Genomic DNA, 25,391 nt, shown 5'->3' with positions numbered 1-25,391 from the left:
AAGTTGAAATCTCAGATTTTTTTTAAAATCTTTTGAATGTGTGGATATTTCTAGTTTTCTTAAGTCCTGTATGACAATTAACTGTATGAGTTGTAGACAAATCAATATGTCATTTTCGGTTTTTAGAAACACTGATCAAAAGTCTTCACCATTTGTAGACATTTTATAGACCAAACAATTAATAGAGTAATCAAGAAAATGATCAACAGATGAATCGACAGTGACAGTAATAGTAGTAGTCCATCACATCCCCCAAAGCCTAATGTGATGTCTTTTAAACTGCTTGTTTTGTCCAGAAAACTTACTATAATTGATTTTTTTTTAAATTAAATTAGATTTTATACATTTAATCAAAGTTGTTACTGATTGTCTTTTGATGATTCATCTATAAATCAACTAATCATTTCGGCTGTAGATTAGACAAAACTGACTAATGATTTAAAATAATATTGACATAATGACATAAATCTGCAGGGTTATCAATAATGGAAACAATAGTTAGTTGCAGCCCTACCCTTGACTCTCATTTCAGTTAGATATTTGTCAGGTTTATACGTAATTATAGCAACAAGCACAGAGATTCTCTGCAGTCACGGGAAGCTCCAGTAACAGGTTCACTCATTTGTCAGCTGGTTCAATTGCAGAAACAGAAGCAGTGGTCCCAACTCTGAAGTCAGCTCGATTTTCTTTTCCTTCGGAAGCTTGTCTATCCTCAAATGACTTCATGACTGGTGCTGAAGTGATGGATTAGACTTCTGTGCCAGCATTACCTCAGCTCTCCTGCTTTCCAAATACACACACACTCACACACAAAAAGAGAGCTTTACAGCTGTATAAAGGGCTGAGCACCGGCTGTTTTTTGCTTCTGCATGGATATGCATTATATCGACCTAACCTATTTCTCCTCTGACTACTGACGTCATTAAGATCTTAAGTATCCCACTAAATTTCAAGAATAGCTGCAGCATCAAAGGCATTTATTGTGAGTGCGTTCAGTTTATTTCTATCAGGCTTTTATCATACCTTTTGTGTGGAAGCCAAATAAGCACAGTTGGCTGCCGGGTGCTGTGTGTCTTGCATGAAAACATAAGGAAAGTGTATTGTGTGTTTCACAGTTTATCTCACACAGCTCTAAAAGCCGTTTGCCTGTTTCTTGAGAGGAAAGTCATTAATAAGAATACACTGACTCTCATTTAAAACTTTATTTCTAATCCACAGCTCTGTTAGGTTTATTGCAAATCAAGAGCTAGGATGTCATTAGATCATCTAAATGTCTCATACAATTCTGATTAAATGGATTCAATCTCCATTTTTTTGTTTTCCTCTAACAGAAAGAGATTCAGGCCATGAGCCAGTGCCACCACCCCAACATCGTGTCTTACTACACCTCGTTCGTGGTAAAGGATGAGCTGTGGCTGGTCATGAAGCTGCTCAGTGGTGGTAAGTGTCCTCCAAGGCTTTCTTCTTCCATCATCCATCCAATCTCTAAAAAGGAATTTAATGAGCAGAATTCATGTTGCAGTGCGCATACTAGTGATTAAAATGTATATATATTTCTCGCAGGGGTAACTTGTAATTTTATGGCCAGAATTCGAAGGCAGCACCAGAAACACAGTGGGCAGCATATCACCAGAGTAGTTTGCTAGCTATCCTTGGCTGTAGCTAGCTACAATTAGCTAACTAGCTCGTGGTTCAGTTAGCCGTAGAGCCAGTGGCTCTAGAGTATGCGGCTAGCTTTCAGCATGCCAACTTCAGTAGACATCTCTGCAACACAGTACACAGACATCTTTGACTTATGGTCAACACTATTGTTTCTTCACATTCTTTTGATAACGTTTTGCCATTTTGAACGTTTTAAACTCAAATTCTGGCCATGTCTTACAAATTACTCCTCTAAAGTCATATGTGAGGGGTCCAGAATTTTTAGTGGTGCCCCTCGAGATGAGAGATGGGCCAGTAGGAAGAGCTGGGCTTCTTACTGCAAGTGATGTTAACTGTGATTGTAGGGAATGTGACAGCGTGATCCTCATTGTGTCCCGTGTGAGCTGCAGCTCTTTCCGGGCTTTGACTCAGTGCAGTGCAGGAGCTAATGACAGGGCAGAGGTAATAACAGCCTGCAGGCCGGCGTCATGGCACCCATGTGGCAGCGCTGCAATTAACTAGTGAGAGGAGCATGAAGAGGAGGCCACCATGGAGAGGAAGACCTCAAAATACAACATCTGCTTCTGATTGTTGTGTTTCATTTTTGTATTTTCACCAGCCACATCAAGCGTTGGTATCTAATAGAGTATTTGGATCTGTGAGGGCAGCGTCTAGATGAAGGCGTCCAGTGCCAAACATGACAAGCAAGAAGCAGTGGGCTCCTTTGACTCAGCCTCAAGTAATGGTCTTCTGTTTACAAAGAGGCAAAAAGCTGCCACTCGTTTCTTTCCAACTCCTGCTTTCAGTCTCACACACTTAATTATACAATCACACGGATACATCCACACACTAAACAATTCTACTTGTTTCTACCCTCCCTCGTTTCCCTCCGGCTCCCCCTCTGTAAACAACGTCCCACTGTAACAGATAGTGCCCAGGTGGCATGCCTGGCTCCCTTGGAGACACTCGAGTCATGAGCTGCTTGGCAGCCGCCTGGCAGCTGGGCCCGGGTCACGGTGCCCGCCAAGCGACGCTTTAGCAGGCGGCCAGCCTCCCAGCAGGAGCAGACCCCACTTTAGATGGTCTCTCGCATGTTCCCCCCTTATCCTAGTTAAACAGGAGGCCCTTGATGTTGAGTTTTATTGTGCAGAGTAATTAAATGATGGCCGTGGCGACGTCTGCCATGTAGACAGACCTCAAATGAGCTCGGGTTTATAGAGCATCACTCCGCAGGGCGAGCATACCAGCCCAGAAAGGCCAACCCCTGTCTGCTCCTCTGGGCTGATGGAGCCCAAGAAACCCTCCACCCTCCGACTCCATCCTGTCTCGTGCCTCCTGCTGTTGAAAGACTGATAACAGCTCGACAGTTGATCTGACAAAGCGCTGACATACTTTTATCCACATTTATTGTTAGTGACGTGCTTTATGATGAAGCAGCGGGGTACATGCCTACAGGTCACCTTTTCTAAAAGAGAAGAATGTTGTTAGACCTCATAGCACACAATGTTTTCACATTTGCTCCGGATGCCCTTCATATAGACCCATTTGAGACAGTGCCTCTACTATAGAGGGCTTAGCCTTTTGCAGAATAATTGAGCAACGATCTACAGATGTGACAACAATCAGACGTGTTCAAAGAGCAATCTTTGAACACATGTATGATGCCGTGTCACTGTTATTGTGGTATATGCCAATTTAGGGGTTGAGTGCGTGGTTGAGTTAGCACGTATACTCATGCTGCATTGGCAGAGTAATTCCCAACCAGGCATACCCTAGGGCGGACTTCAGCAGTTGCCAAGAGGTACGTGGGAAGATTGCGGAGTAGTTCAGCTTACTTGTAGAAAAAAAAAAAATTATGATTATACTCCCACTGACCTCAGTTAGCTACAAGAGCTTAACACCACATGTAGTGATTTAGAATAAGTGAAAACTAGCAGGCAGACAGGCAAGCAGAAAAACCCAAATGAATCATTAAAAGAAAAAGATAAATGGTTGGAACATCTATCTTCTGGCAATCCAAGTGGTAGAAGTATGAGTACGTTGATCACAAAGTCTTTCGTGGTATTAAAACGTGCAAAATCTGTCATTTTTCAAGCACAAATGTCAAACATTTCCTGGTTTCAGGAGTCTTTTGGTTTTGTATTGTAGGCCTGGGAAATTGCCATGGGCATTCTCCCAAATTTCTCTAGACTACATGATTAATTGAAGCCTGTCAGTGAAGTGATCAGCAGGGTAAATTGGCCACAAATATTTAGGAACGACTGCACTGTTGATTCTTAATGACATACACTATGTCACTGCTGTGTGCCGCTTATAAATGTCTTGTTTCTTGTTCCACTGGCAGACACCACTCTGGGACAACCCTCCTGTTTTATGTTCTTGGTTAAGTGCCATTCTGACTGGTAGTATGCCACTTATTTTCACCTGGCTTGTGGCCCATTTAAAAACGGCATGTCACCAGTCTTCCACTGCCACGTAACTTTGGCATACTCCCTTCTGCTAACAGCGACATACCTCTAATAATCAGCATATGGCACTGAAACATGCCATCACCCACTTTATGATCTTCATGTCGCTTAATCAAAAAAAGGCCATCATTGCTTATACAAACAGAAGCCTTGAACATGATTGGATTAAAAGTCTCACATCTCTGACACTGTTGAACTCTTGAATTCCCGTTGTGCAAATTAACAGTAATTTAATGGCGGAGGAATGTATAGGTCTCAGTGCATTGTCCTATTATAGACCTCACATATTGTTCATTCAAGTGAGCAAAACTCTAAAATCTTCAATCGAGACCGCCCTCCTCTCTGCCAAATCCATTCAAGGCCGAACTTGTAGAGCTGAGTGTTGAGGTAGGTACGCAGCAGGCACAGCGCTTTTCAGGAAATTCCTGTTCTGAATGTGACATGTGAACAACTGTTTCATTAGAGCGCCGCATAACCTCTCAGTGACTGAATTCACATCGCAGAGACATCCACTGAAACCCACAGGGACAGAATATGAGTCATGCCAAAGCAAGCAGAGGAATGTGTTCCCAGGAGATTAGTGTGCGCAGCCTTCACCGACCTGCAGACGCTGCTGCCGAGCTCAATCGAATGCCACTCAGAGTGGAATCCAGCTAAAGGCAGATTGTTATTGACTGGATGAATTTTGCATATGAAAAGAGTCTGTCAAGTTTGGAGCCAGTGGATTTGTCACGTCATGATGTGGCCCTCAGCGACGGGCAAAATGCTGACAGGGAGCTTTGATGGTGACTCCAGGTTCACATAATCAAGACAATGAGATTTAAGTGTGCAAAATTACCTTTGTTCACTTTTGTATTCAATCTTTCATCCTAATTTAATAAAGGTTTTGATGGAGGCCAACAATCCTCTCTTTTTTTTACCTTACTTCTACGCCACCTATCCCTCTCCACAGCCCCTCCCATGCCCCGCCCTCCCGCTGCCCTTCCAACTCTGCTTGGCATTCCCCGTCGGCCTTTAGCACAGTTGGCACCAGCTCTCATCTCCTTCGTCCGCTTCCCCCTCCTCCCTCCTCCCTTCTTTTTACTCTCTCATCCTCTCCCACAGTCCCCAACCTCCTGATCTGACCAGGAGAACAGAAAGACTGGAAAAGTAATGTTTCTGGATGAAGTAGGGTTAAGTAGCTAGGTTTAAAGTCCTGGCTTTTACACCTTCACAGGTTTTGTTCGAAATGCTAAGCGAGTGAGAGAGAGATTTGACTAATCCAGCATAAACCTGAAATGATGATTTGACATTTTCATGAGATTTGCATGCTTTACAGTGCACTGCACTGTCAAGACTTAATTTATTCCCTGTGATTTGTATAAAGCTCCCTCCGCGGGCTTGGACAGGTGCAGTTCAACTAGGCCAACAGGTGTCATTTGTCTGGAAAGCCGTAGTCTTTCCCATGCAAAATGAACCTTTTAGATTGTAATATGTCAATCAGTGTCAGTATGTTGAAACAACCTAACGAGGCATGAAAGTTCAATCGGATGACTTTGAAAGAGGCTGACAAGGCTGGCATTTAGTGATCCTCTACAGCCTACATCATGCTGCGAGTGATCTGGAAAAGTTCTCCCTTTATCTTGGCTAACTTTGTCTTTTACCTCAAAGGAAAGGTTTGACATTTCGGGAAGTACGTTTATTTGCCGCCTTGCCAAGAGTTGGGCTGTGTTTCCACCTAAAGTACTTGTAACTTTTAGTCCCTTCTCAAGGAACTTAAAGGTTCCCTCAGAACCTTATCTGTGTTTCCACCAGGGCCTAAAGTCTTGCGAACATTAGGCAAAAGAGTGCGCTGTTTTTACACGTTTTTTGCATTTAACTATACAACAAAGAGGCCTTGACTTGGTTGGCGGTCCATCTGTTGTAGACTTTCTTCCATAACTACTGTACATGTTGATATGTTGAAACACAATGAGCAAAAAGAAACTTGTGCCATTTCATCTGAAATGCTTGACACTGCAAGCTCCACCCCCAAATTTCTGGTACTTTTGGAAAGCACTACCCCCCAAGCAGGTACTTCATACACCCTTCAATCAATCAAGTGCATTTCTTGGCTGAAAACAGGTTTCAGACAACAATTGGGGACGTCAGGGAGTTACTTGTCCTGGCCAAGAAGTAGTTCAGTACATAATGTTTTACATTTTGGTTTTTGGACCAATTAAATCAACGAGATTGAACTAATTAGTGAGCTTTGGGGGTTCGGGGAGGCAGATTTTGTTCCCTCTGGAAAGAGCCAGGCTAACTGTTTCCTCGAGTCTTTATGCTAAGCTAAGTTAGCCAGCTGCTGGTGGTAGATCAGGACTCGACAATAAGGGGTGCCCTCTTTCCCGGGGGAAGTAAAATACGATGTCAGGCTAGTAAATCTCGCAACTCACTTGCCCGAACAGGCGAGTGATAAAAAAGAATTAAACACATTGTTTTCCAGGGAGGATGATGGAAGTAGCTAAATAGTGAACCTTCTTGCTTCCTATTCATCTCTAGTTGCACATGCACAGTACACTCACAAAGAAAATGGCATCAGGTAAAGAAGTTTATGAGCTAAAGAGCAATTAAACGTGAATTATCCTGAAACCAAAGTTAACATTTTTGATACGCAAGAATGTTTGTTGCTTTGCATCTGTAACACACTGTCTTTGTTATAATTTGATAACCGCTAATACAATACAACAGTTTGTATAGAGACTAATAAAAAATGTCTTGGGGCAAGTAGATTTCTGATTCACTAGCCCGATCAGGCAACGTTGAACCCGGTAGCTTAAAACGTATCCACTACCTATAGACATCAGTACTGATCTTTTCGGTTAATGCTTAGCAAGAAAGTGAATTTCTTAAAAAATGTCTATCAATTCATTTTAAAAGTTATGGCTTCACTTTATCTATAAAGTGAGTCTCATGTAGTCACACCTGTAGGCTCGTTAGCACTACATCTCTCCCTCTCTAGGACTTGGCTCTTAGCTCTATTCCCTCACCCTCCCTCCGTCATTGTCACCTGTCACTACCTGTCACTTCCTCTCCTCCATACAGCCATCTCAGACTAGAAGATGAACCTCATGCTGAGCGCAGAAGCATTGAGGGAGGAGGGAGCCGTGGGGGGGGGAACAGAGGAGAAAAAAAAAAACTCAAACAGCCTTTTCTCAATGAGCTTCAAAGAGCTGTCACATCAGAGAGGCGAGGCTGCTCTCTTCTTTCGCTCTCCTCTCGGTCCTTGCCAATCCACTCGCTTGCATATACACCCGCTATCTCACACACTCAAGACACACATCTAGGCTGCTTTTCCCTGCCTTCCCCTCGTCTGTCCTCTCTTTGAATGGGTTTGTCTCTTTTCCTCGCTGCTGAATCACATTTTCTGCCGTGCACCGTCACTGCACGAGGAACCCGTTGAACTCACTGTCTCTCCCCTGCTCGCTCTCCCTACTCTGCCTCTCCGCCTCACCGTGTCTAAGACTCACTGCAATATCACGTCTACTCTCAGGTGGCCCGTCATGGTCAGCTCCGCTGGGTAATGCAGTTCACAACCGAGTGCTGCTGCAGGCGAGGACGCCCTGAAGTGATTGAGCAAATAAATATCTTTGCACCCCAAGCTTGGCACAGTTGCTAAAACGCAATCAATTTAGTCCTGGGATTGTGTCATGGACAGCGTTTCGGGACCTTGAAAAGGCCATTTCCAGCTTTTGTTCGCAAGTGCCGCTGTGTGTGTGGCTGAGGGTGTGTGTGACAGACAGACAGTGTGGCAGTGCGATGTTTGTGTATCACTGCAGCACAATGCAGCTTGTCAGGCAAGTGGCATTCTTTTTGCGTCTCTGCTTTGTCCCCATTCACCAGTGTCGCCCAATTTTCTGTCATACCGAATGCAAATACTGAACCTCTTTTCAGAGCGATGTTCTTTATTCTTTGGAAAGTGGCACAAAGGAAATCATACACTGACAGCAGTCTGACTTTTCATCCAGACCGCTCCTTTTATTCAGCAGGAGCCAGGCTGAGGGAGACCTGCCTGGTCAGTGAGCAGAGCAACACTAATTCTCCTTTCAGCCTGGGCAACTAATGACAAAGCAACAGTTTGACTTATAACCTCAAAGGTTACCACGCACACTTATCTTCCATTCAGATCTCTGGCCAAAGGTGCATGCACCCTAAAATAGGATTCACATACAGTGTGTTGCTGTCAAGCTCAGTTTGTATTTGAAGTTAAACCGAACTGCAGACACTGTAATGATGATGTCATCGAGTCCAATCCTGGAGCTGCTCTATAGACGCTAAGTAAGGACATGGCTCTGACAGTAGCCATGGTGATTTTAATGGGGCGCATTTTCTGCTGTGAACTCAACATCCAAGTGAAGCTCGTTTGGAAGGGAAAGCTCAAACAAAAATCCTGTGAGCCAAAAAAAAGTCAATCTAATTTAACGTAAATGGACCAAGTCCAAAAAAATGTCCCCCAAGGACATCATGAATACAAGTGTTGCTGTTAAGACAGCTGTTTGTAGATACTGACTTGACTTTTTATTATCATAGATAACACAAGATGAATTCTCTTTATAGGTGGATTTACCCTTTAGAGATTGCATGATAATGACTGTTCTGGTTTCCCTCTCTCCACCATTGGTTTGTTTTGCCATGGGCAAAATTAAAGGTCAAAGGACTTTGTCTTCACACAACGGAGCCATTTGTTTTTTCCTTCAATAAAATCCATCTTACTGGAACTAGAGAAAGATCTTTGTGCACCCACAATCTAATTTATCCAAACAATATAAAATTACACTCAAATTATCTTGACTGAACGTCTGCCAATCCACCAGGAAGTACATGTTTTCATAAATTCAGTCTGGTTTAGAGTAGGCTCAACAAATGATAAAGGCTAGCCCGAGGTGACTTTCTCATTGATCATCAGTGAAGACCAGAAATGAGAAAATGTATTTACCCAGACATTTTTTCAGAGATTGACTGCTGGATAGTTTTCATTTCTGTCTGACATCAATGTTGACAATCACAAATGTAGTTTTCAATAAAGAAAAACAAGGCATGACATTGTAAGTTCTCTTTTTATCAACCATTTTCTCTTGTGGTTATTATCCAGGCTCCGTGCTGGATGTGATCAAGCATATCATCTCGCGAGGCGAACACAAGACGGGCGTCCTGGACGAGCCCAGCATAGCCACCGTGTTGAAAGACGTGCTCGAGGGCCTGGAGTACCTACACAAGAACGGACAGATCCACAGGTAATCCTGTAATATAATAATAATAATGTCACTGGACTTCTCATTTCTACAAGGCACAGAGGCTTTGTTCGACTTCACCTTGATGGTTTATGATATTTTCATCTACAATAGAAATACAGTACCTCCATTGGTATTTTTGCTTATTGTGGTATAGTTTCTTGGAGAATTGGAGAACAGCTATTTTTGTCAATCTCTGTCTAGCAACCTGCTTCTCAGCTCCTCTCCCGCGCATTTGCACCACTTTTTGCAACAAACGTGACGTCATGTCATGCCTTCATTAGGCATGTACAACGTGATTAGGCATGAAATGAAAACATTGGCTTCCTGTTGCAAAAATAATGAATGTTTTAGCCATTAAGGTTTTTATTTTAGATCAATTTGAACAGGATCATGTAAACAACAATCTCCTGGTGAATGCATTTGTGATATGGAAACATCTCAACGTTGCTAATGCCTACATTGGGTTTATTAATCTATCAATTAGCATTACTGTCTGTTATACTATATTAGGGGGGCTAATTGTATTATCATGTGCCCCTTTTCAGTATTCGGCACCTGTTGCCTTCATACTCTTTCAAAGAACGTCATCTCTGTCAATCAGTGCGCAGTTTCATGCAAAGTTCATTGCCTGGAAGTGATTGGTATTCTTCATCAGACCAGACATGTGACTGTAACAAGGAAATGGCATTTTCAGACAGCCACTCGCACTCTCTAAAGGTCAGGGGTGTCATTGAGATCTATATAGAGACAAGGCAACATACTTCCCCAATGGGACTGCGACAAGTCTTCCAGAAGAAGAGGCAGTAATGATGTGTTTATGGCTTATGAAGAAGACAGTCCACTCACTTCCTGTCTTAAGTATAAATTTGAAAGCTGTGCGCTTATAACAAGTCCTAAAAACTCCACCAACTTTAAGGTTTAAAACTACTGCAAGAAACCTGTAAGTCCACCACCACTTCCCGACTGATAATCTTTAAGAATTACTCGTATGAATATGCATTAGAGGAATGTGTCGATGGCAGATTTGCGTGCCACAGGAAAGGTGATCCCGAAAGCTCTCTTTCTAAGCCAGTTCAAGACCCGGCTAAGTCCCTGCACTCACGCTGTTACAGTGAGCCCAGCCGACACGCCGGCTGTAGAAGCCACCGCACCAACTCCTCATTATTTAAAATTCATTTACTCACTTTTTAATACATCATCTCCTCTTTCCTGCTGGCACACGTATTACCCAGGACAGGCTGTGTGTGTAAATAATGCATGGCTTTTTTCGGCTTGGTTAAGTGCTCGGCAGCATTCAGAGCAGCATGCCAATGAGAAACAGAGAGAGAGAGGCTTGATTGAAGGATGAGGGATGTTTTTTTTATTCAGCATCAGCTCATTAAACAGCTCGTTAGAAAGCGGCTGTGTCCTATAGAAAGTATAGGTAGAGATGTGAGGAATTAGCGGAAAACACTGTTTGAATTACTGTGTTAACTCAAAAGGGAAAATCCACTGCAGTGAACCTCTGCTGCAGCGTTTAAGGATCCACTTTCAGCATAATGTGACAGGGTTATCTGTCATTGCAAGAGAGAGGGGAATGTTTTTCCCCGCTAAAACCTTCCTTCAACTCTCTGCCCTGTCTTAAGAGGATCATTAGATCATTCATTCATCACTTCTGTCCACCCAAGGGCTCTGAGGTGTGACTCGTGAAAAAGAAAGTGTGAAGTATCGAAGTATGCCCTCCCGGGCGCTGAAAATCCATGACACGGCGAGAGTAGAGAGGCCGTGCTCAAGTTAATCGGTGTCTGCTGATGTAAACGTGTGCGTACGGTCGAGAGTTCCTCCTGTGTAAGCTGGATCATATGAGTCGGAGCCTTGGGGCGAGGGGTGATGAAGAGAGTCAAGGGGGTGAGGCTTGACAGGAGGGAGAAAGTGTCACCTGATACGTTCCATCCAGCCCAGGAAGGCAGAAAAACAATTAGAGTCTCGCGGCCCGGGCTGTAGCCTCGTCCGGAGACATTTACCACAAGACTGCGAACTGCTCCAACTCCGCGTTCACAGCAGCTCGGAGTGTCAATGATTCAGAAGTGGCACTTGTCCTCTAACTTGCGCAGCAGGTAGACATCAAATCAGCCTGTTTGCCTTCCTCATCTCTGAATCCTCACAAGTCTTCAGAGGGTACATGCCTTGGAAATTACTTGGCATGCGGTTTAGTAATGATCAGGTAATGGCTGTAGTTATGCTTCCTCTGGGAGCGGAGAGTCTCATGCTGTGGATTAAAGGGAAATTGACAAAATAAAGACATAAAAATTGATTTGGAAAAACAGACGAGATTGAAATTCAGCGGCACGGAGAAAAGCAATCAAAGTAGCGGAGCAAAGGAAAGGTATTTTGATGGTCACGGAGGGCACCGTTAAAAGAGGGGGAGGTATTTCATAAACCCTCTTTTAACAGCCCTGAGCCTGGCACCGGGATGTGATGTCATCGGAGGTGACCCGGTGGAGCTGCAAGGTCCGAGAGCTGCCAGATGAGAATGATAAATCTTCCTGACAGTTTCATACTGTAGTTGTTACCACCTGGCTACTGCCTGTGTATCATTTCAGTAGGTCATAAATATGAAGAGACCACACATATCTCGTTAATTTTGGTTGTCTAACACGTTCTAGTTTCTGGCTATAATGTGCTTTAACACATAGTAAGTAAGCACAAACCACCCACTAGTGTAACATATGGTTGGATGGCTAGTAGGAGTTTGAACTTGAACTCCAGTTTGGCATTTTTCCTCTTGGCTACAGTGTTTCTTTGAACTTGCATGGTGCATTGTGTCACCACCTCCTCCCTCCTCCTCCTCCTCTTCCTCTCCTGTGAATGTTAATGACTGTCTACACTCTGCAGCCTTTTTCTCAGAGCTGTACAATATGCTGCAGCGAGCCACAGTCTCCATGTTTCTTGAATGAGCGCGAGAGGGACTCAATCAGATGGCCCTGATCACTCACTCACTGATTTTTAGAGGCCAGTATTCAGCATTTTTGTGAATATGTGTTTGTGCTGGGGTTTTTGTGTATAATTGCACTCACTCAATGCCCCTTATCTTATTGTTTACGTGTCAGAAGAACAGCTTAACAACACCGAAAACTCCAAGGTAACTGAAGTTATCAACTAAATGTAGAGGAGTGGAAGTATAAAGTAGCAGATAATCAAAAATACTTCAGTAAAGTATCTCAAAATTACACTTGAAGGTGCAATATGTAAGAATTTTTGTTTAAAACATTAATAATTTTGCCTAACTTATCCGCGGAATTTGAAGAAATAACAGTTTTGACCATATGTCAAGAGACATCTATATATTGTGTTGCAGAGATATCTACTTAAGTTAGCATGCTAACCAGCTAACCATGAGTCGCTTTGTATGTCAAGAGGTGATAGTCCGATAGTAAACAACACCAACACTCCCCTGGTGCTCCGAGCTTCCAGTTCGCATCCCTCTCCATTGATTTAATGACGCATTCTTGATTACAACAATTCCTCTCAAAGCTGGTGGAAGAGGTGTATGACTTTTCATCCATCGCTATCTTCAGATCGAAAGCTTTGGTTAATGACCTGCAAAGCTAACGTGCCAATCTTGGTGTTTAACATGGTAAACATTACACCTGCTAAACATTAGTTGTAAGCGTGTGCTTTTTATCTTGTTAAATATCGATTGTCATTGTCTAAAATCTTTCTTGTAGCTCAGTGTAAATTCTCAATTCGGTTGGATTTTCTTTTTCTTCAACAAGCACAGGTCAACTCTCTGGCATGTTTCCAACTGTAGAGACAGAATGCTCTCTCACAGCTAGTCTTTCCTCTTGGGAAAATGTGAGAAGTGAGACGATGAGTTAGCAGGTCTTGTGACACGGCCGCAGTGGTCGATTGGCCTAGACTGAACCCACAATACCTCATTAAAAATACAGTAAGGCAAAACCCTGAATCAACTGAACCCACTGAGGGGACGGTGGTTGTGTAAATGAGGAAAAAGTATTTTGGGATCCTCCCAGACTTGCCTTCCACCCTCAGGGTGGTCCGCTCCCCGCCGCCCCTCAAATCCTTAAAAAGCAACATCTCAAATTACCAAATGTAAATCATCACTGTTGTCAGCACGAACACTCAAGGATGAGCGTGTTCTTGATAAAGCAGAAGTAGCGAGTGCAAGAAACTGGACTGCACTGCGACCTCATATCACCTAGATGTTATGGGAGTGCAGCAAAGTGACAGTAGGACAAGGCGGAGAGCCGCGGAGCACAGACGTCTGCGCGGCAGCAGGCATTTCTGACGGTTGTTTTTCAAAGCTGCCTGCAAAGGCTGTCATGTCCGTTTTTCATCCACCCTTTCCCTTCCTCTGCAGCCTCCCCAGTGTGGCAGTTATGTAATTGAACTCGTCTAGACACAAATGAACATCAAAAGTTTTGCCACATGCAGTACACAGATGGCTCTTTCTGCCTGAGCTGATTAGTGAAAACACACAGTCGTGGAGGAGGCTTCGAAACAGATCGTTCACACCCTGTCCTGTTTCCCTCTGGATGGCTTTATTACCCCAGCAGTCAGTTTGCCCTGTAGCGGGAATCCCCATCTTTGCTTTCAGCCAGTGGTCCTTGCTAATATGTCACATATGCTGCATTCCTCCCTGTGTGGCTCACTGTTTGCCACTCCCTACCCCTGTCACTATGAGATCTGTTGTCTGTGTGGTATTTTACTGGAGCGCTCTTAGCAAAAGAGGCCTCTCCACTCAAGTATTCAGCGGCGTTTAAACAAACGTCTGAACTGTGACCTGCAAACTCTTGAGTCCCTTCAGCACATTGTGTGTCTCGAGTAGGTGGCTTGTAAAGATGTGTAGCTGCATGAGAGAGGGTGCTTAAGCCAAACTGACTAGTCCACCTCCTTCACTTTGAGAAAGTGGTTCCTCAGGAAAGAGTCCAGGAAGCCCCTCAGTGATGCAGGGAAAGTTTAAACATGTAGGCATGCTTCAGCAGTATTCTTGTCCGTGAAGCACCAGAATATTTCCAGTGACTGCAGCATTTGCCCCCCACGTGTCTGGCATTTGGCATGTGTTTATAGTCTATAGGGACTGAATTATAACCCCAATAAAACGAGCCTTTGTCTCTTGGAAGTTATGTTATGTCTCATCTCCAAAGCCAGCGCTCCAACGACCGGTCTATTTTTACTTTCATTGAGACCAATTTGTTGCTGGAATGATCCAACAGTATTTATCTTTCTGCTGAAGCTTTTTACTCCACTGCCCCCATCTGGTAAGCAAGCTGAACTGCACAGCTGTTGAGACTGCATCTCTTTTGAGTCATGTGTCAGGCTGTCAGAACAGTGTGTAAAGATCTGCCTCAGGGTAATCTGTGCAGATCTGTTAGAAGTTGTTCAAGGTGGTGTAATGGCTGACAAAGTTCGGGGCTGTAGCACTTGTGTGTTCTTCGTCCTGTCAAGCTCTCTCCCATTATTCTCTTTAAAATGTGAAAGCCCGGACGGCAGACAGAGCCGACTCTTCAGTGACATCCTCGCTTTTTATTTCCTCGCCTTTCACTTGACCCTTCGACTTTACATCTGAAAGTCTGTTGCTATGGCGACTCTGTCTGGCTGGTGAGGTGGCAGTATTCAGTATGTGTGGCAGTCTGTGTGCGTGGAGGCAGACGGGCAGCCAGACAGCTGTCCCTGCTGAATCCTCTTATCGCCACCAGGGGAGGCTGAACAGGGATGAACAAATTAACTACAGACTGTGTGTGTGTGTGTGTGTGTGTGTGTGTGTGTGTGTGTGTGTGTGTGTAATAAAGTCTAAGAAGATAGAAACCCAAAGTGGTAGAAAGATGAAAGCTTTTTGAGCCTGTTTTTTTTCTTCAAAATGTCTAAAACTGAGCTCTTTCTGACAAGTGAAGTAGAGGCGTTAAGCTCGCGTTGAGTCTGGGGGTGGAAGGTTTCAGTAAACATAAACTAACCAATTAATAACTGTAATTATTCTAATTTCAAATGTCATTGTTTGACAGTTCTTGTTTGAGAAGTAATTGTGTGATGTACAAATTCTTGTCTTCCGCAGAGATCTCAAGGCTGGAAACATTCTCCTCGGGGATGATGGCTCAGTGCAAATTGCAGGTATTTAGCCCCGAGGCAACATCACCTTTCAGCCCCTGTCTCTAGCGGCCCAGATTAGGTGTGAAGGAGGAGCTGTGCTGTAACCTCATTTACCCCCGTTAGACTGCCAGCTCTGCACCCGTATCTCAGAGTATTTATGCACAGGAGGCCTTGTCTGTGGAGGAAGATGAACTTTCCTGACAATAACATCGGTGACGTACTGCGTCGGGTCCCTTTGTGTGTGTTTTTCTAATTGTCTCTCCTCTCTCTTCAGACTTCGGCGTCAGTGCCTTTCTAGCCACAGGTGGTGACATCACTCGAAATAAAGTGCGCAAGACATTTGTGGGAACACCATGCTGGATGGCCCCAGAGGTCATGGAGCAGGTTGGTTGTCAAGCCAAGAAGTAACCATGACAACAGAAAACGCATGAGACGCAATTTTATCTTTGAAGGAAAAAAACAGACATTTAATAATCGGCAAATGATCAGCCATTTTTTCTTTTCATTTTTGTACTGACACTATTTTAGAAATGCGAGGCCTGCAGCCACAGCTTATCATCTCTACTATGACTAAGCACTCAGCTACCGTATAATAGACTCTAGTGCCTAAGCTTGCATACTCATGGAAGAGGATTAGGGCCACTGTAAAAAAATAATTTGAGTTCTGACTGTTTCCTCAGAATTCAGATTTTTTTATTCTGATTTTAATCCAGAATTCTGAGTTTAAAGTCAGAAATGTGAAAAAAATAAGTCTATTCTATAAGTTATTTTTTTACAGCCCTAGTCCTCATCTGTACGTACTAAAACTGAGCTTTTTTTTTGTCACTCCAAGAGGTAACCAATCCTTTCATGAACACAGCTGTGAGGATCTGTAAAAGCTAAATATGATTTCCTCTTCCACAGGTGAGGGGTTATGATTTCAAAGCAGATATTTGGAGTTTTGGGATCACAGCCATTGAGCTCGCCACAGGGGCTGCACCTTATCACAAATACCCGCCAATGAAGGTGAGACAAGTGCTGAGCGATCAAACTGATCTAGGAATATGTGGTTAATGATGCAGAACAAATACAAAGTCAGTTCCTCTGACCTGCTGTGGATACAACCTTTGACCAGATGTGTTGTTGTGTGTCTTCAGGTCTTGATGCTGACGCTGCAGAACGACCCCCCTGCCCTGGAGACGGGCATCACAGACAAGGAGATGGTTAAGAAATATGGCAAATCCTTCAGGAAGATGATCTCCCTGTGTCTACAGAAGGACCCGGAGAAAAGGTGTTTGATATGACTTAAATCATTTCGTTTGACGTGCTTCACTAGTTTTTTTGTTTTTTTTCTCTATTATTGGGAGTGTAAAAGCTCAAAAGAAAAGAACTCATTTATTGTCACTCTGCTGTTTTTTAGGCCAACGTCTTCAGAGTTGTTGAAGCATAAATTCTTTCAGAAAGCAAAGGTAGGTGCTAAATCAGTTACACAATGAGCAGGAAAAAGGGGTCAGATATAATGCATCAAGAAAATAAATCAATAAAGTCTCTCTTCCTGAAGTGTTGTGTGAGTCAGGCTACTTCTCACTTGGCTCAACTTGTCAGTGTGTCTGACCCAAGCTGAGGCCATTGCAGCATTCCTCTCATTATTGACCGTGCAGAGCTGTCTCTAACAAAAGGCAGGGATAAGCAGTCTAACTCCAGCCTCCGGCTGCCCGGTACCCTAGCAACTAAAACAACAAAAGTGTTGGTTCAGCATGTTGCACGGCCCAAACACAACCTGGTTGGTTTGCTGGACGTGACCCTGGTCGGCACTGAGACCTACAGTACTCTGTATGTACAGCAGAGGGCAGGCATTATCATCTGAAGTTAATTAACTCCACTGTGGGCCTTTGTCAGCATGCACAAGGGATTTAAATGGCTATCAAGCAAGCAAATGATTATTGATTTGCTACTGCGGCTGAAATCCGCTTATTTGTCACTATCTGCTGGGAATAAGAGTTTGTTTATCAATAATGTTTTTGACAGTTTATTGCAAAGTGTCTACTCCTCCAAGAAAAAATGTTTTGTTTAAAGTAAAAAAAAAGATTACTTTTCAATTGTGCAACAGAGCTCTGCTTAATTATGAATCTGGATTTACTCATTGTAAACCATGTTTTGTTCAACTCTGAACACAGTTCAGTTTCTGAGTGCAACACCACTGTCGTAAATACAAATCCCAGACATGTATGTAACGCTGTGATCCTACCCTCTCACTGAAGTTACATAGTGCAGAAACAAGTGATGGGGGGGCGGAGTGGCTGAGACCATCAAAATGATTTTGAAGCTGTTATTTTAAGGTAAAAAACATAACGTTTTAACATAACGTGATTTTTATGACAGTTATTTCTTTCCTCTCATGACAGACCCACGAGTATTTACATGAGAAGTTACTTCAGAGGGCGCCCACAATAACAGAGAGGTCAAAAAGGGTAAGACTGCAAAGATTTACATCTACAATTTGCGCTTTTTTTGCCAAGAAGATGAGCTCAGTTTTGAGCGTATGTGTCATCAGGTACGTCGAGTGCCGGGTTCCAGCGGTCGGCTGCATAAAACGGAGGACGGCGAGTGGGAATGGAGCGACGACGAGCTGGATGAAGAAAGCGAAGAGGGCAAAGCAGCCGTCGCCGCCTTAAGGGTGAGCGGAAGCTGCAACTCGTTTCTCTTCCCCTCACATTATACTCCACATGTCTTGTCTTTTAATGGCTGTGCAATGATTAAAATGTCATTCTCATGTTCTGTGCAGTAGCATATCTGTCCAGTGTCTGTCCACTGAGTCTCCCCCTGTGTGTGTATGTTCTGTCTGACGGCCAAGGAGCAGCAGGTGAAGCCTGTTGGCGCCACCAGGCGACAAGTGCGCTTCTCCCTCCCACTCGAGCTGCCTGCGTCCAGGGTTGTTCTCTTGCCCCCACAATACAGATGGCGTTCCCCTAACAAGGAAGGACTCTCTCTGCTCACGTTAGCTAGAAAAGGCAGGAAAGACCCTATAGGGAGGCAAGCAGGTGACGCGAGGGCTGTAGAAAAAAACCTGTGGATCCTTTTTGGTTAAATGTGGATTCAAATTAGAGGACTTTGTAGGAATTTTTGGAATAAGGAACTTGAATTTTATCAGAGTAAATCTGCACACAGATAAGCTTTTATTCTCCAGATAGCAGCGACTTTGTTCTCATATTATATAACTATACACTAATCCATCAGAAGATAACTAGTTATTACAGGAGGAAGTTATGCAAGTGGTTTGTTGACGGGAAAGGTGCACGCTGTAGATCACATGCACGTAGAATGTGGCCTCAAAGGTCAATCCTGTCAGGGCCAATTAGTCAGTACAGTAAGAGTCTTTTTTAAACCGTGAAATATTTTTGTGTCTCGTGGGTAGGAAAGCGAATGTCTGGTTTTTAATGAAAACTGGCAGAGATTGCAAAAGGAGTTTGTGTTCAAGTAAGAGTAACTTCATACCGACTCCCAGTTCATGACACAGATTTTCTTGAAAAAATTAATGTTGGAACATGATTTTTTTAATTTGGCCCTCTGAGCTAAATTTCAGCAGTTTGTGATTCTTTCTATTTGTATTCTAAACCTCAGCAGCCGCTTACTTTTCACTGGATTGGGTTGAACTTTGTCCTGAACATCCAAGAGAGGAAACTTGGCAACATGTATTCATTTAAATAGTTGTTGCTGATTGGTTACTGTAATCAAATTAATAACAGGAAGTCATTTTTTACCTGAAAAAATCATATCTCCACTAGTTTTGACTTTATTGCAACCAAACTTTGGTTCTGTGTAGTATTAATGTTAGTTATACAAAATGTACAGTGCCACAGATCATGCTAAATATAACTTATATTTTAAGTTACATTTAGCAGGGAGCCATATTTTAATTTCCTTGAAACTTCAACTTTCCTTGAAAAAATCAAAGATGTTAAATTACTCCTTCATCGTTAATTTTTCATACTTTTCACTGACGGTATTAACTTATTTTATATTAACTGATGTTACATTCAGTGGTTGTATTTTATTGGTGGATATATAAATGCTGAAATTTTGCTCAGAGGGCCAAACTTAAAAAATTCCCAACTTGAAAAGTATTTAGAGTACAGCTGTAGGATTTTGTCCCATGAATTTAATAGAAGTTTCAACATGAATTCTTCATAACTGTATCATATTTTAGAGTGTAAAATTGTCACTATAAAAAATCACTTTTTGGTAACCGTTTACAGGTTTATAAGTTATGATAAATGCGCAGGGAGGTTTTGCTCTGAGAGAGCTGTGATTAAAGAAGTGAGAGTTATCTTTCCTGGAAGCCATCTGTATTTCCATTTCTCTTCCTAAAACACTTTTTTTTTTTATATACTGACCAAATCACATTTAATCAATACGAGGCAAATTACTTATCAACAGAACTAAAAGTGATTTCCAATTAGAGCACTAATGATGACCATCAAGGGATTCAAATTTGACAATATCTGCTGCTTTGATGCTGCTTTACCGGCCACTTGTTGGCAAACTGAACTTTAAATTCATAAATCAGCACTATCGGATGTTGTATATCTCAAAACTCTGATGAGCTGATGCATGTTTTTTCTCGTCTGAGTTCCCGTGTAACGTCTGTGTGCTTTAAAGACTAATCCGCTCTCCTCCGCCTGAATCAGACGGCAGATTCCTGAGCTGATGTGATTTCTGACATCAGCCAGACGCCGTGTCACGTCCTCTCAGTCAAGTCAGTTTGTCTTCATTTGGGCCCGCAAGGCTTCAGTCTGACTCTCTATGTTCCTTGGAGTTGGTTTAAACTCTTTATTTTATTTTGCGGATATAACAGTGTGACTTTCTCCTGATTTCGTATTCACTTCTTCTGCTTCTCTGCCTTTCATATTTCAAACTAAAAAACTAAACTGCAAGTGTAGAATATGTATTTTCACTCGTTTACAACTCTGTTACCAGCACATTTCATGATATATTTAGTGACATGGAGACATTTAACAGAAGTTTAACATCAATCTCTATATAGATCAGATGGGACGGGCTGTTTTTTTGTACATCCATTGAATTAAATACTTGACAAATCACTGTACTTCACCACATTGATGCAAAAATCCTGTAAATCAAATATTCCCATAAATAAGGCCTTGTTAGTGAGCCTCATACAACCAGACATATTAATGGTATAGCTACATGGCTAGACACTGCACAGCATAATCTCACTAAATACTGTCATATCAGCACCAGTTAGTGAAGTGTCGTATTAAGTAGTGTACAGTAAGTATTATTTGCGTTTTCTTATCTCTAATGATACTACTGTATTCACCTTTAAAGGAGATAACGATAAGCTGAGCCGACCGATAAACGAGGAAAGTAAACGAGTGAGCTGTTTTTAATCTGTTCACCTCTCCTGCTTTCTGTGTGTTCCTTGCATCCATGCGTGCTGTCTTTTGCTTTGCTTAAGCCACCACAGCGATATCCTTCTCTGAGTCTCATCTTCCACTATCTGTTTTTGAACAGTCGCCAAGAGTGAAGGAGGGATCGCAGAATTCAGAGGTGAGTTTCAAAGGTTCTTTATTCGCAGTTGGATGTACTTAATGCGCTGGGATCACAGGTTTATACATTTGTCAGAGCCTTGCAAAAAATCTAAAATATCAGCAGCTTCAACCTGCAAAGTCTTAACTTATCTTCATGTATGAAGTGGACCTTGAGTAAAAACTACAGTCTAACTGTAGTTGATGTGTGTAGTGAATATGTGCAGCACTGGAGGCTGTTGTAGGTGGTGGTGTATTGAACACTGTCACTACAGACCGGTGTTTTTTTTCAATACATATCAATTCTGAATATTTGAAACTGAATATTGATACACCTGTACCAGCTGGGGAATAAACCTGAAGAATCTCAGACAGTAGAGTCTCAGTTGATAAGAAAATACTTGACTATGTTGGGAAGCAATTTAATAGAAAGTACCCAAAAGTCATACGTGAGTAAAAGTAAAGATATCTTGTTGAAAATATTACATCAGTCAATGTCACCCATATGAATAGTACTTGAGTAAAAGTCTTAGAGTATCTGATATTAAATTTACTTGAGTATCAAAAGTAATGTTCTGGCAATAAATGTATAAATGTACTCAAATACCAAAAGTACAAGTTTAAGTAAATTATACATGTATGTATATAATGTTCCAATATTCTGCATTTTTCTGATTGTCAGTATCAGGGTGTTTTTTTTATTAATCTGATTGCCAATTGAAAAAAATAATTAAAATTGTTCTCTGGCTCTGACGCAGCATGTAATCTGCAAAGTAACTTGTTACTAAAGTGATTAAATAACCGTAGTGGAACTAAAACGTACAACATTTCCCTCCAAAATGTGGTAGAGCAGAAGTATGAAGTAGCAAAAAATGGAAATACTCAAGTAAAGTACTGTACTTGAGTAGATGTACTTAGTTATTCCATCACTTGTCAGAAGTAGATTAATTCAGATGCTTAACACACAGTACACACACCTTGTTATACTTATCTTTTAATTAAGAACATTATTATATATTTTATGCCCTCAATGTTGTGTCAGGGTTCTCCCTGGGATATTAAATGGTTTTGAATATTGATATTTTTCAAGGTATTGTATCAAAGTCAGAAATTCCAGTGTCATGGCTGAACTATTACAGACCAACATGATGGAGACTCTACTCATAAATGGTGCCCATGTTTGGATTTAATGCGTATTGATTGTTTACGTCTGTAGTTCAGCAGGTGAAATACAGATTTTGATACGTGTTTATTAATAAAATTGATAGAAAGACAGCATTTAAATTTTTACTTGTGTCTTCCTCCAGCAGGTTTTCCAGACTCCTGAGCCTTTACTCCAGCCCGTGGCTGCAGGTCAGGCAGAACTACCTCAGGCTGCAGGTCTGGTCCCACTGCAGCCCACACCAGTCAACACTCAATCCACTGCAGCCCAGGCTACATCTCCCACACCGGGCGTACCCGCTGCTGCCGCTGTTCTCACACAGGTCCGCCATTATTATCAACATATCTACTTCAAAAGTGGCTATCTCCTGCTAACCACTGATTTTTATGATGTTAATTCCTCTATCCCTGTAGCTCAATTCAGTTGTTTTCATCTGTGTTTGGACAGGCTCTAGCTGTCTCAGGAGATGTCAAGGCTCCCATTAGTTTGGTATTAAGGTTAAGGTAAGTTTCACATAAAAAAAACAGTAAACCAGCCTGTTTCTATTTACCTGATATCTTCATTTTTATCTGCATTTAAATATCAGTCATTCATTCAGTCATTTTACTGACAACAGATGATAACCTTTTCAATGTGGTCTGTCTTTTCTTTTATCACCTCAGAAATTCGAAGAAGGAGCTAAATGACATTCGCTTTGAATTCATGCCAGGGAGAGGTAAGAGAAGTTTTATATTTAATAACCATATCAATCAAAAAGTAAACCTCAGTTTCACGGTGTCCCATTTCAGGTAATCAGTAAGAGAAACTGACAGAATCTTGTTTCGTTAAACTTTTTCTTTGGTGTTTTGGCGTCCTGTGACAGCAACCAAAATAAGCTCTTTTAAATCAGAGCCAACACCAGCTAATTTCAATATTAATCAGCTGCGGCTACACACCAGAAGAGTAAAAGTAAACAGATATAAAGGTATCAGGAACCAGAGTGTTGTGGACATTATTACACAGTCGCAACCTGTTATTCTTTTTATGTTTTCTGGCTTTTCAGACACAGCAGACGGAGTGTCCCAGGAGCTCGTGTCAGCAGGCCTAGTGGACGGGAGGGACTTAGTAATAGGTCAGTGATTTAAAATTAGAAAAACATTCCTCTGCCTCTGATCACAATATCATTTATTTCCTCTTAAGAGATACACGTTGTCTCACATTCCCCTCTCTTTCTGTACACACACATACATATTTCTTATTTTCTCTCACTGGACTGAAACATTGTCTCTCTTTTCAGTTGCTGCGAATTTGCAGAAAATAGTAGATGAGCCTCAAGCCAATAAAAATGTCACTTTCAAACTGGTGAGTGCTGCACCTTCATCTATTTAACAAGAGTAGCTTTTATAAAGAAACCTCTGATATACTTTTCTTCAGGTTGTGTTTTTCTTGAATGTGAATGAAACGCAGATTGTGGAATCTTTGTTTTACCAGATCTGTTAGTGAGGAACATCTATTTATGATTAACTGTCCAGCCCAGGTCACATAAGGTTAGGGCAGTGATGTAGCAGAGCGTTCTGACTTATGCTAAAATGAGACCAACTCGTTCTTTTTAAATAAACATTATAATAAAACATTATAAAGCCCGATGTGTCAATGCTCTAACAGGCTTTAAAGGAACTAACTTGACATCTGGTGATAGTTAACTACATGCACAAAGATGTTCCAGCCAGTGCGCCGGTTTCCATCAACCTGGTTTTTTTTATCTGCAATCTGCAGCCTCACCACTAGATGCAACTAAACTCTCCACGCTGGACCTTTTAAACATCCCCAGAAGTTTTTGCTCCACCTAAATGGGAACTGCAGTGCATTCTGGTTGTTGTAGGTTTTCCACCTTTTGAGCAAAAGGGAATACCACAGCCCTTTTTCTCTACTTTCTCTGGTCATGAAACACCAATTTAAAAAGTATTTTCGTCTTTCTACTGTATACAGCCCAGTTTTATGCACGGGTCATCTTTCTAGTGAAGAAATACTTCTTTAAGAGACTGAAAATGTCGGCAGATGGAGTTGCCTACTATCTTCCACTTCCGTCGGAAAACCAACTCCTAATATTCAGATTCTTCTGCCAGTTTTTGGAAAATTTGGTCAAAATTTGCACCACTTGGATGGAAGCCTGGTTATTGTTCACTTGACACCTCATGTAATGCAGTCATTGTCATGTGTCACTGCTCACTTCTTTTTCGTCTTCCCTCTTTTTTTGTTCGCAGGCGTCTGGAATTGAGGGATCCGAAATACCAGATGACGTCAAGTTGATGGGCTTTGCTCAGCTCAGCATTAGTTAAACCATTGTTCTACCTGGGACCGTGACTTGCCTAAAAAATGTGAAAATTGAAAAAAAAAAAAAAAAATAGTTTAATGCATTTTTTTTCTTTCTATGGCTGTAAAGAAACCACTACTGCCAAAGAAAACAGTACCGTTTTGTCACCCATAGGATTGTACGACGCCGCCTCGTTGAATTGGGTGGTCGGCTGAAGTATCAGAGCGTACAGTATAAGAATCACTCAAAAAAAAAAAGTTTACAGCATATATGTAGAAGGATGCAAGTATCTACAACAAACGGTTTTCATTTCTCATTCTGGTCTCCCTCATTCTGTTATTTTTATTTCTCTCTAATATGTGATGCATTTGCACAATCTGAACTAACGCCCTCGAATCCTGATAAGTGTAACAATGCCTTATATTCATCAGAACTACTGAATGCACGTTTTGGGGAAGTCCCCCGTTACCATATGGAGCATTATGTTGTCTGAAATGTACAAATGTGGTTTCAGTTGCCTGTTTGAAACTTTCTACTTAATTTTCAGAGGAGGTATAAAACATTTTCTCCCCATCAAATGCTGATGTGATGCGGCACAACAATTTTTTAGGACGTGAACACTCCCAACATTAATAATCTTTAAGGGATAAGGCTAGTTTTATTCTGTATTTTTCCTATCGTCAGCAAATGCCATGAAAAGACCAAAACAAGCACTACGTTCTGTCACTCCTGCACTTGTCTACGGCACTCAATCTTGGGCCCATTTGTCCATATGAGGCGCAAATCTTAAAAAATTTATCACAAATATTTTCTTTCTTTCTTTCTGTTTTATCAGAAAATTGGCCACCTGTCAAATTCATACTGAAAAGAGCTAATAACCGCTAATTAGTACTTACTGTAGCAGCCCTTAGCTAGTTAGCTCAGTGAGCCGTGCAGCTAGCGATTTGGATTTAAGAGCAC

The 25,391-nt window shown here is 41.9% G+C and overlaps 1 protein-coding gene across 2 annotated transcripts in view; it reads left to right on the top strand.

Annotated features, from left to right (window-relative positions):
• The window catches only part of oxsr1b (oxidative stress responsive kinase 1b), a 42,208-nt gene extending 17,654 nt beyond the window's left edge, over positions 1-24,554 (top strand). Inside the window, exons 3-18 of one of the 2 annotated variants that reach the window (XM_073488679.1) lie at positions 1,332-1,440; positions 9,220-9,361; positions 15,414-15,469; positions 15,723-15,832; positions 16,352-16,453; positions 16,585-16,718; positions 16,848-16,896; positions 17,833-17,898; positions 17,982-18,104; positions 20,963-20,998; positions 22,284-22,460; positions 22,586-22,641; positions 22,801-22,853; positions 23,181-23,249; positions 23,415-23,479; positions 24,382-24,554. In XM_073488679.1, the coding sequence (XP_073344780.1) occupies positions 1,332-1,440; positions 9,220-9,361; positions 15,414-15,469; positions 15,723-15,832; positions 16,352-16,453; positions 16,585-16,718; positions 16,848-16,896; positions 17,833-17,898; positions 17,982-18,104; positions 20,963-20,998; positions 22,284-22,460; positions 22,586-22,641; positions 22,801-22,853; positions 23,181-23,249; positions 23,415-23,479; positions 24,382-24,456 (1,422 nt within the window). In that variant the 3' untranslated portion in view covers positions 24,457-24,554. The remainder of the gene's footprint in view (positions 1-1,331; positions 1,441-9,219; positions 9,362-15,413; positions 15,470-15,722; positions 15,833-16,351; positions 16,454-16,584; positions 16,719-16,847; positions 16,897-17,832; positions 17,899-17,981; positions 18,105-20,962; positions 20,999-22,283; positions 22,461-22,585; positions 22,642-22,800; positions 22,854-23,180; positions 23,250-23,414; positions 23,480-24,381) is intronic. The other variant, XM_073488680.1, reaches the window with a different exon arrangement.
• Positions 24,555-25,391: the final 837 nt, after the last annotated feature.

This window comes from Pagrus major, chromosome 19 (genome assembly GCF_040436345.1).
Source record: "Pagrus major chromosome 19, Pma_NU_1.0".
Lineage (NCBI taxonomy): Eukaryota > Metazoa > Chordata > Actinopteri > Spariformes > Sparidae > Pagrus > Pagrus major.
Note: the sequence above shows the minus strand (reverse complement) of the source record. Positions and strands in the feature narration are given on the sequence as shown.